Below are 13329 nucleotides of genomic sequence, written 5' to 3'. Positions count from 1 at the left end.
ATAAAAAAAGTTCAATCAATAATTAAAAAGATTTTTTTCATGAATAATATAATTGAAAATAATTAGATATTTACGATTAGTTTAACAGCAAATTATCGTTATTAGCTTTTCCAACGATTACATGACTTTACGTCTGATAATTTATTTAAAAGTTTACAGCATTTTATATTAAATAATAACTATATTTTATCCCAGTTTTATTATAAATAAATAATATTTAAAAATAGATATAAAACTATATACATTATACAAAAACATATTTTTGTAAACAAAAAGAATATTCTTGTTTTTATAATAAATTTATTCAAACAATACATTATGCAATTAATAGTAAAGAATATTTATATTTAATATAAAATAACATTAATCTTTAATATATTTGTTTAATCAATTGTTTACTGACAACATAAATATATTAAATATTTATTTTGACGTTTTTTCAAATATTTTAGCCAATTTAATAATTTACATGTATTTTAATATAAAAGTTTAGCCAGTATTGGCAAAATAATAATACACTGAAAGCACTGACTATATGTAAATTTAAAATTTAAATGTGTATTAAAATTTTATTTTAGATGCTTTAAAAGAGATCTGGATTTTTTTACAAAATGTTTTATCGAATATAGAAATATGAGATCATAAATATTATACAGTAATGTTTATTATACTAAATATTTTATTAAAAATATCAGAAAAACTTATATCAATTAATTGGTTAGTTAGTGAATCATCTTATCATTTATTGTATTATTTGCATAACATATTAAAAACAGACTAATTGTGACATCAATACAAATATTGAATGTCATTGTTTGGTAAACTATTTTTTGTAGATCGGATGCAAAACTAAGTCAATAAACAATTGGAGGTAATGTTTGAACACTAATTAAATTTATTTTTTGAAAACATCAATCTATTCATTACTTGACACAACTTTAATAATTAATTAGTTGTTGTGGTCTAGTGTTGCAAATAAAACATTTTTCAATTTAAAATTATTTTGAAGTGCTCAGCAAAATTTTTTGATTAATGAATATTATAATTGTTTACATAATGTATAAAATAAATAACAAAAACAAACTGTTGATCAAAATATTATTTAAGATTTTTACGCTCAAAATACAAAGCTAGTATTATATGGTAAGCATACTTAATTTATATACAGTATAATATAAATATAATTATATTTATGAAATATATTTATGTAACTGTAACTATCAGAAAATAGTATAAAAATGAATCTTATTTTTTTTAATAATGTTATTGTTTGCTATATACAGTAGGCAAACAAAAATAAAATAAAATACAGCTTTGTATTTATGGGAACAAATGCTAAATAAATTGTTAGATTTGTTTTGAGAGACTGCTATTCAATTGGGTTCACTTCACTATTATTTCAATCTTCAATATATTAATGTTTTGTATAATATAAATATATGTTTTCAATTTAGACCGACTCTCAGGGCATGACTTTTCCCGATCGATAAACTTTTCGTATAACTCTAACTCTACGTTACTATTAAATGCCAAACAGATTCATAAAAATTGCTTAAAAATTCATATTTGCAAAAATCAATAGAATTATTCATAATAATTATAAGTGAATGATAACACTTGATATAACTCATTTAAATTTCAAGAATTTCATACAAAATACTTTTTAAAAATCTAATTATAAATAATATTTTTGACACTTATTTTAAAGAAAAAAATATATAATAGCAAATACAATTTTCATCAAATTTTTTTATATATAATATTTTGGTCCAATAATCATAAATTGCGAAAAAATAACTTAATATGAAGCAATAAAATGCTTCAAAACATACGATAAAAAATAGTAAAGATATGCATTAAATTTATTATACAATCTATAAAATGATAGACAATATACAGTCACATTTTACATATACAAAATGTTCACAATTTTATGACAGATAAAAATGAATTATTGAATTGAATAACAATTGTGTGTTTGAAGTAAACATGAAGTTTGAGTTTTAAACATAATATGTTTTATCGTTTATTATTTTGAAAAACTATTTTTGGCTAAAACTTGACATTTGTTTAGTTTAACAAATTTTCTGTGCACTCATTCAAACTAACTTAATAGGCTTTACTTTCGCTATAGTGACCTCTTTCATAGATTACAGACTCAGCTCAGGTACTGTTTAATATAACGAAGCGTAAAAATATATAATATTAGGTATAAAATGTATAAATAAAAATATTTTACATTTATTTTACTTATTAATAAAAAGATATACTATTTGTCGTCTATAAGTTTTCTCACTATTATATACTGTTATATTGTGTGTTTAAGTTGACTTTATTTATGATATATTTAAAAAAATGACAAAATAGTTTATACATTTAAAAAATATTATAGAAAAACATGTATTGAATAAAAATATATATTTTTTAAATATTTGTTTAATCTAATTTTGATTAAAATATAATTAAAATAAGTTTATTTATTATAGTATTAAACATAGCAAATATAATAAATTTTAATATTAAGTTAATTATTATTAAACTAAGTTAAATTAAATAATTAAATAATATTTTGCAATACATTAAATAAATCACGCTTTCTGTATACCAAAATATTTTTAAAAATAAAATAGGCTTTAATATTTGATTAGTAAAGTGGTATTATTATTATTATTTATACATACTTAAATACTGTATTAAACCCATATATATATAAAATGAAAATATATTAAAATAAAATTATAGTACAGTGTGTTAACAAAATTATTAAATCCGACGTCTATAACGAAAATGTTTGCACTAATTTTGAGCACAAAATGTTTGACATTTTTCCGGTTATATTATATTTAATTAAATTGAGATTTTTTTTTGTTGATACCTATAACACATACACACAAACATTCTCTAAAATCGATGCATTTTCTTATATTGTGACAAAATTAATCCAATTTTTATCATTATTTAACCTTTAAATTTGCACCAGTATCATATTAAATTGCTATCAATAATAAAGCTATTGTATATTAACAAAAATAATTAAGTAACAAATAAATTGCTTTATCTTTGAGTTATAAAAATATTAATTAGTTTTTCATAAAACTATAAACAATTTATTTGCTAACGACGTGCAATTAAATTGTAATTTCTTTGAATTTAAAAAACAATGAAAAAATATATTAAATAAAATGAATGATTTGCTAAAAATACGGAATTTGTGACGAAATAATACTATTAAATATTTTTTACTTTGATTATCTCTGATATTTATTATATAATTATGTTTATTATTATATATCACTGGAGTTATGTAAGTTATAAACAACAATCAAGGATACAAATTATAATTAATTTCCCAGAATTTTCTCAAATAATTATTTGACAATTTTATTGATTGAGTGACACATGTTTAGTAAGTAAATGCATTTAATCGCATAATAATCACATGAAATATGATTTTGATTCCCATTCCCACAGTCTATACCTGTATTTACTCTGTTTATCGTTTACTCCACTCATTCACTCTCTTATTTGACATCAATTTCTCATTTAATACAGTATTTAATACTCTCGGATATCGATCTGTTTAAGTGTCGGTATGAGAAATATTTGAGATAAACGGATATCATATTTAATAAATAAAATGCTTTAATAATCCAAACCAAACATTGTTTAGATTTCAAAAAGATCTTGCATTTACCGCTATATGTTTTTTTGATAAAAGATAAAAATGTTTTAAATTTTTATATCTATATTATTAGTTTCTAAACAATACAAAGTCTGGTTAACAAACAAAGTACAGTACATTTTTTAATAAATAAATGATTTGATAATAAATATATAACCGTTTATTATTGTAATATAATATTAGGTGTACCTGTATTCTCACAAAAATGTACTTTAATATTAAGTTAAATATAAAATTGTATTATGATTAGAAATTTATGTCTTAATAATAATAAATTTCAATATAAATTCAAATAGTATTTAATAATTGTGATAAATAAATATTTAATACATTTATCTGTTAGTACAAATTAATGGTAGCGTAATATTAATAATAAATATACAAATATAAATATAATAAAATAACTAAATACAGTATATTGTATACATTAATGTAATAACGATTTATTTTTGCATAAATTCAAAAACAAATCACTGTATTTACAGTCTATATATTTTTCAATTTGTTTGATGACATGAATTGTGTGGAGATTATCCTAACTGAGCTTAATATTAGAGAAACACAAAGGATAGGGTTTCATATCTCATGAATAGTTTATTTGATTGAATGCCTTTCCGAGTATTGAATAGCTGATCAATATATATATATATATATATATATATATATATATATATATATATATATATATATATATATTCGTATATATAGATAATAATATATGAAAAAGTCATTGAATAGGAAATCATAATACATGACTTTCATTTTAGGTTATATTTGCATTGTATTGTATTTGGATGTTTGTGTGTAAATTGTTAAATACCTGCACAGAGATGATGCGTCCAACATGTGTGATGAATGTCTGGAGTCAATGATCACCAAATGATGCCTTTCCTCAGTATAACAATCAACGGCTGACTCAAAGTTATGGCATAAATATGTTTCAAATGATAGCTTTTCTGCGGCCCATTTGAGAGCATCGCACTGAGCGTCCGGTTTGTCAAAAACCAATAATACCTTTAAATTACAACAAATAATATATTATTAAAATACAGAATATTTTTAAAAGTAATTCTCTCTTTAAAAAATAATAATAATATAAACCTTAAAATGCATTTAAATATAAAAATTATTCATGTGAACTAATAAATCGTATAATTGATGTTTTTTGTGAAAACAAATCACATGCCTTAATGTCTAAATTACATTAATAGAGTATTTTGTTGTAAAATAGCGAAATTGTAATGTTTATGAAAATTGTTTTATGCTTTCAATTGACGTCAATCTCACACAAACTATAGCTTTATTTTCAAACTGAGCCCAGAATTATGTCAAATGTTATTTGAATTTATATTTATATTCCTGTAGTATAAAAATATGTATAGTATTTAAATGGCATTACTATACTGTTTTAGTGGGAATTAAAACTAACAGTGCTTTTAGTGTATAGTATATGCCTTACGTTTTGCATTTGCGTTGAAATATGCATTTTCTACAATATAATACATCAACAAATTTAATGATTAATTAGTATATACTCGGCTTCAAAATCATTAATTTTAATAAAGATATTAGTTATTAATTCATAAATTATAATATAATTGGTTTTAAATGTTTAATTTTAAGTAAAAAATATTTTACAACATAACATGAAATATACTGTATGTGTGTTTAATTAATTTAATAAATATAATTGAAGACAAAAATTGTGTTTTGTTTCAAAGACAAAACTTATAGTTTTTAATTATATTGTGTTTAATTTATAAGATGAAAAACAATACTTATAATTACATAATATTCGGTTACAAATTTCATTGTTTTTTAAATAATAATTAATTAATTAATAGAAATATAGAAATAAAACTAAAAATTAATGATATAATATAATAATTAATTTGTAAATATAAAAATGTTTATAAAAATTGCAATTAAATATAATACTATAAAGCAATGTTTTCATAGGTATTGATTTTATTTTGAATTTAATGTTAACTATAATAAATTGAAAGATAAAAATTTGTTTATGTAGTTAATGTTTTTAATACAGTATTTTAAAATGTTTTCTCTAAATGTTTATTATTATAAAATATTTAATATTCTTTACAACTATTTTACTAAAATGAATACCAATTACAATATAGACATCAGTTTATTCATTATTACAGTAGAATTATTAAATAAATGAATTACTTAATTAATTATGTTTATTACAAACATTAAAATTGCTGTTTATTTATTTCATAATAATAATAATATTTTGTCATTAATTATAAAGAGTTATATAAAATATTAATAAATATTGTGGTTTATTTAACTATTATAATTCGTGACAAGTGTTTAATGTAGACTAAACCATAAAAATACAGTACATTTTTATATACATCATCATTGATAACTTATCTTTGAATAAACGACTTAATTAAATATATTATTATTAACATTAAATTAAATTGAGTTCAATGAGTATATCTATGAATGTAAATGTAGTTTATTATTATTAATTTATTAATAATAAACCAATTGATTCTTTTCAATACAAATTTCTAAATAATAATTAATTCCTTAGGTATTAATTAATAAAATATTTAAAAATTTGTAATAAAAATAAAACTTATTGATTACATTTACTTGTTATGGACAATTAACAGTATATTATATTAAAAAAATAATTATAATAGGTTACAAAGTTTAAAGTAATAATGTTTTTATGGTATTATGAAATACTTTGAGCACTTCAATAATAAATGCAAAATAGTGTTTAACTCTAGCAAAAACAATAAATATTTGATAATAATAGTTAACATTTAAATTGATATCAATAATTAAATGTTTTGATCTTAAACATGATGTTTATAAAGTCTGTATGTGTGTGTATGTGTGTGTGTGTGTGTGTGTGTGTGTGTGTGTGTGTGTGTGTGTGTGTGTGTGTGACGTTGAATTAGTTGTAAATATTTATTATGTGACTTAAGTACTTAACAGTCTATTAAATTAATTAAATATATCTAAAATTTATAATGTAAACAAAATTTAGGAATTTTAAACGTTTACCTATGATAAGTGTTTTACTTTAATGATAATTAAAAATATGTAATATCACACACAATATTAATTTATAACAATTTATTAAATTCTTTGGTTCAATATAAATAACTTTAGTAAATAACACGTAAGTAGAGTATAATAGATTTAAAAAATTTATAGATATTGCAAAATTAAATAATTTAAAAAAATGAAACAATAAGAATACTCAAAATAATACTAATTTGAATAATTATGATATATTTTACATTAATTTAAAAACTACAAAATAGTCTGTTATAACATTAATATTACATAACAGCAATATTAATACTGTATTTACAGATCAACAGGAAATTTGTTTGTGTGAATAGTTTTATAATATAATCTAAAAGCTGTAAAATAAGTGGAATTAAACATGTGATAAATTATTATTGTTTTGCATAATAATTTTTTATTTGTATTAAAATATTTATATATAGTAAAGCATTAATAATTGATATAACAGTATAAAATGTAATTAAGAATAATTTATATTTGATGTTAACTTTTTAGAGATACTGTATAAAGTCTGTGACAGAAGGGTGCGAACTGGTTTTTGCTTAATATCTCTATAACTAATTGAGCTAGATAAATAAAAATTTTATGAGAAACATGGAATTCTGGGACGTATAACTTAGTATAGTTAGTTGTTATAGATTTAAGCTTATGTAGCTAAGCACCGGTAGGTGCCATATCTCTAAAACTATAATAAATATCTAAATTCTGATAATGTGAATTAAAACTAGGTGAAAATTCATTAGACACGTGTTTCGGTAATTTTTTAAAAAATTAATAAATTTTAAACAATAAGCAAAAAAATGTAAAATTTGTAATATTTTGATATTTTCTAGAAAAAAAGTGTCAAGGTATTTTGATATGAAATTAATCTATTATTATTTGTTATTTTATTAGGAATAATTATTCTATTTACAATTTTTAATTATCATGCTTAGTTTTTGAGATATTAAAGATAAACATTTTTATCATTATATAATTTTTCTTATAAAATTTTATTAATTATATTTGTTACTAAATTTATATAATGGTAAAAATGTTTATCTTTAATATCTCAAAAACTAAGCATGATAATTAAAAATTGTAAATAGAATAATTATTCCTAATAAAATAACAAATAATAATAGATTAATTTCATATCAAAATACCTTGACACTTTTTTTCTAGAAAATATCAAAATATTACAAATTTTACATTTTTTTGCTTTTTGTTTAAAATTTATTAATTTTTTAAAAAATTACCGAAACACGTGTCTAATGAATTTTCACCTAGTTTTAATTCACATTATCAGAATTTAGATATTTATTATAGTTTTAGAGATATGGCACCTACCGGTGCTTAGCTACATAAGCTTAAATCTATAACAACTAACTATACTAAGTTATACGTCCCAGGATTCCATGTTTCTCATAAAATTTTTATTTATCTAGCTCAATTAGTTATAGAGATATTAAGCAAAAACCAGTTCGCACCCTTCTGTCACAGACTTTATATATATATATTTAATTCCACTATTAATTATTTAATAACTTATTTCATATAAACTATACAATACACTATTATATACTAAAAGCAAATATTATAATATCAGGTAGTCACAATATATAATGGCGGGACATATGACTAATTTTAAAGTTAATTTATTTAATAACTAAAAATGATTAAGTAAAATAATTTTCATCAATTTAACTGGCAATTAATGGCCTATAAATTGAACAAAAAAATAATTTTATTTTTAAAGATTTTACTAACTTTTATAACAAAAAAATAAATTCCGTCATTTTTGACAATACCTTAACTTTTTAAATTTTAGTCGTTTTAAAAAAAATAAAAATTACAAATCATTCAATATTTTATTAGATCGATAGCAGGGCTATCTGATCAATAAATAATATTTTTAAAAATCCAACTCTTTCTAATATTTAAAAATGTTTTTAAAACTACATTTTAAGATAATGATATGATAAAAAATTATTGATATTATTTTTTATTTAAACATAACATAATTTAAGTTTTTCATTTTTAGATTATTGCAATATAAGCATATTAACGTAAAAATATTTATAAGATTAAATATTTTCATACTACTAATTAATTATTTTGTAAATATTGCAGTAACTAAAATTTTAACATTTTTTCACAGAATCTTTTAATTAAAATTGAAATTGTTTATAAATTTTTTAATTAACTTCATGTATAAACACAAAACGCTTCAAATCATTCAAAAAATTATTTATTTTACTTTAAAACTGAAAGATATGTATAAAATTATAGTATATTTAACTTTATTCAGCTAGCAACAAAAAGTATTTAATTTGTTTATATATATTTTTTACTAATTGAAAACTGAAAAGTTACATTTTTATTTATTATGAAAGATGAATATATGACTCACTGGATGACACTTAAAATTTTGGTTTTTAACTTTTATTTTTTTTTGTAAATTATCACTTAACATTATAATCATATTATAGGCATTTTTTGTTTTTTAATGCTTAATTAAATCTAATTGATCTATGAAAATTTCTCAAAAGAAACATTTAGTCGATTATTTTATAATGGTTGATTAAAACTTAGAAATTTATCATTACAACATGTAAATAATATTTATATTTTAAAAATTTGATTAGTAAATTTTGGATGTCGTTTACAAAAATGCTTATTATTAGTCAAAAATAAAATAATTTTAAAACTTGAAATTTTAAAATATAAAGATATATAATCAATTAATTTTAAGAAATTAGTCTTGTATTTTTAGCATTAATACTTTTGTCACAGTAATTATACAACTTTGATACATTTCGTCCCGCCACTATTTATTGTGACTATCTGATATAAATAAAATTAAATAAAAATAACTTACTTTAACATTAGGGAAATTAAGGCACATTTTGTCGTGTTTTAAGATATTCATTCGTGAATTCTGTATTAAAAAAATAAATAAATTTTATAATTCAATAATTAATTAATTATAATTATCATTACTTGAAGACAATAATAATATTATAAAAATCAGGAAAGCATTATACAAATGTCACTGAAAACCATTTGTAAATGTAATACAATGAATAAAATAATTGAAATTTTTTTCCATGTATTTTGCTTTTTTTATATTTCGATAAAACTATTGTAAACATTGTCACAACATTCATGATTTCATATAATTTACAGATAACTTAATACAAATGAAAATATATTATGTTATTATATTGTTTAACAAATATGTCAGTAAATGTCAATTCATTTGAAATAATTTAAATGAAATCACATTTAATTTTATTTTGCTATGATTTAAAAAACAGTGTCGGATTAAATCAAATAACTTTGTAAACGTACAAACATTTTGATAAATTAAACGACAGCCCACTTAACCTATGCTTTTGTATTATCAATCGATAATAACTCGTTTAAAAATGACATAAATATCAAATTTATTGATTATAAATATAATATTAATTTTTATGTAATATTAGTATTTATAAATCATTTAATTTTTATTAAGAATACAGTGATACCTGTATATACAATATTAATATAATCTCTAAAAATTTATGTATTATTTTATTACTAATAAAATATTAATTATAAATTAAAATAATAAATACTGTAGTTATTGTAAACATAAGATTCAATTCAATGTTTACTCTAAACTCAACAATCAATAAATTTTAATTAAAACAACTTTTGATATTAGTTTAATAAAAATATTTATTAATATAAACAAAAATTTTATTTGATTAAAAATTAATAAATATTTAATAATCAGAATAATATTTTAAAGTACATTTTAAAATTATAAACTTAATATTATAAAACATGTTAAAAATTTTGAAATTATTAGTAAGAATAGTAGCAATTATAAAAATATTTCAAATATGTCACTGAAATATATAATAATAAATAAATGTTTTTTAAGTGTTATTAGAATTTACTGTATTTATTCATTTGATGACAAATATTGTTCACAATTTGTCTCAACTGTCAAACTAATTGTGTATTCAATTCATTCAAATTTTTGTAAACCAAAACATAATTTGTTATAAATCATGAAAAATGCAGAAAAAAAGCTTTTCACTTAAAAAATATATTTAAATGTTAAATATTTTTTTTATCACTATAACAACATAAGTCTTTGACAACAATTTTTAGCAACAGTTTTATTTTACATATAAATGTGTTTTTATAACACATCAATTTAATAAAATTTTTTTAATTAAAACATTATTTAAATGTCAAATATTTATGATAAACAAAAGAAAATTTTCAAATTTATATAAATTATATTTAAATAACATTTAAAAATAGGATATTAACTGTAGTTAGTATTAAATTTAAATTTTAAAATAAAAAAATATTTTGCATAAAAAATAGACTTAAAAACATATGTATAGGATTAGTAAAAATAGATACAATTTAAGTAAATCCAAATTATTAAAGTTAGTTCAATTAAAAAAAATAAATTGATTAATTCATTTAATATATTTAATTTTAATTATTATCAAAATTAATGGATAATCTTTTTATTAGATGATTTTATATACATCTGTAAATTATTTGAATAATTTGATGAAATGTTTACAATGTAATGCAATACATGTAAAGTAAATGACAAGACATACAATATATAGTATATTAAAAAAATATTATAAAATATAAAGTAAATTGTATAATAATAATGCATTAAATCTTTATATAAAATTATATTTTTAATAATTGCAATATTTTTAGTATATTTGTCAAAATGTAAGTAAAATAAATAATGTACAGTATTTCTCTATATTTATTTGAACATAATTTAGACAAAGGATTTGTCAATTATTTTAAACTATTAATTTTTAAATTATTTTTTGTATATTATTATTATTATTATTGAATACTATTGAATAATATAGAAAAGTGACATTATTATATTTCAATTATATTTAACAATTTAAAGAGATTTCAAATTTATGTTTACATAATTTAAATATAATGTTTTTATTATTAGTATAGTGGAAAAACTTTACAAAAAGCATCATTTATATCAATATATATAAGTTATTATAAAATTAAAATATGCATTTATAAATTTTATAAAAATTTTCTGTATATAAACAGTATAATAATATTATATATTATGGTTTATTTTTATAGTCAAAATGTTTGATTAAGTTCTTTAAACATCAGATTTATTTCATGACAAGTCCTTTCATTGAATTTATTATATTTAAACTTCAATATCAATATATAACTAATTACTATTTTTCATTAAAAAATATTCTATTTAATTAAAATCTTTTAACAAATATTCATTTGATAATTAATTGTTTGTAAAACTCAAACTAAATATTAAGTCAGGAATTATTAGTGAAATGTATTTCTAATGATATTATAAATGACGTCAAGCAATGAATTTTTGAAATTTTGTTGAAATTAATAAATAGTTTGTTATTCAAGAATACTAAGAATTTAATTAATTCTTGATTTGTATTCAACAAAATATAATAATTTGAAAACTTTTTTGACTTATCAACCAAATCGATGACATCTCAAACATTAATATTATGTAAATATAATTTTGACTATAAATTTATATGAATAAGAAGAATATTATGAAATTTTTAGAAATTTTTTTTACAAAATGTTATATTATTATCAATATATATACTATGAAATAAAAAAAACTAATATTTAGAATAATAATTGAGTAAATAGTGTAATGATGTGAACATATAATCAAATGATATGTTATGTGACAGAAACAGAAGTTTGTGTCACTAATTGAGAGCACCGATAGTGTTGGTGTTGGTGTGGGTTCGGTGTCGGTGTCGGTGTTATATATTAGTTAATGTATATATATATATATATATATCTTTCAAACAACAATTTGACGAATGAATTGAACGATAAAATTATTTAATATAACAAATACTGTATTATTGAGGTGTCGGACAAAAACATGCGAACAATTATTATTTGGTATGAATTGAATGCAATTTAACTGAAAGAGATAGAGAATTGTATTGAAAAATGACGGTTTCGTATCATTAATGGCAAAGGAAATGATTTTTAGAGTCAATCAATCGATGCATTGATTTGTAATAAAAACCTTTTTAGATGTCTCTTATATAATGAATACCAAAGGTTATAGTTTTGAGGACTCGACTCATATTCTTGACGTTACATTCAAACAAAATGCTTATATCATCTAAAAAGTTATGTAAAAGTGTTTATACTATAATATTTACAATTATAAATAACATATATTTATAATTTTATTTTATTTTAATAAAATTTACTGTAATCTATATCAATGCAATCATCTTAAACAAAATAAGCGATCGATTCGTTAGGATACAGAAAATACAAATAAAATACAATAAATGTTTGCTTAGATATCGAGACATACCGTATATATATAAACATTATTTACACCTAAAAGAGATACATTGTTTTATTAAATGTCTATTTTATTGCATAACTCTTAAATAAAAATAGTATTGTTTTACTAAATTTTTTTGGAGTGCATCTAGAGATGTACAAAAAGAAAGTTTCTAGAAAGTTTCTCAGGAATAAATTTCAATAGAAATTTCATT

At 19.2% G+C, this 13329-nt stretch overlaps 1 protein-coding gene across 4 annotated transcripts in view; it reads right to left on the bottom strand.

Annotated features, from left to right (window-relative positions):
- The window catches only part of LOC128958720 (high affinity cAMP-specific and IBMX-insensitive 3',5'-cyclic phosphodiesterase 8B-like), a 35914-nt gene that overhangs the window by 7932 nt on the left and 14653 nt on the right, over positions 1–13329 (bottom strand). The window contains exons 1-3 of one of the 4 annotated variants that reach the window (XM_054304634.1): positions 9740–9781; positions 9618–9677; positions 4503–4696 (exon numbers count right to left, since the gene is read on the bottom strand). In XM_054304634.1, coding sequence (XP_054160609.1) covers positions 4503–4696; positions 9618–9668 — 245 coding nt within the window. In that variant the 5' untranslated portion in view covers positions 9669–9677; positions 9740–9781. Of the gene's footprint in view, positions 1–4502; positions 4697–5141; positions 5153–9617; positions 9678–9739; positions 9782–13329 lie in introns of those variants that run through there. The other 3 variants (XM_054304632.1, XM_054304635.1, XM_054304633.1) reach the window with 3 other exon arrangements.

Source organism: Oppia nitens, unplaced genomic scaffold (genome assembly GCF_028296485.1).
Source record: "Oppia nitens isolate AA-2021 unplaced genomic scaffold, nextdenovo-longstitch-racon4-pilon3 scaffold3_pilon_pilon_pilon, whole genome shotgun sequence".
Classification (NCBI taxonomy): Eukaryota; Metazoa; Arthropoda; class Arachnida; order Sarcoptiformes; family Oppiidae; genus Oppia; species Oppia nitens.
This window is presented reverse-complemented; position numbering and strand designations above follow the sequence as displayed.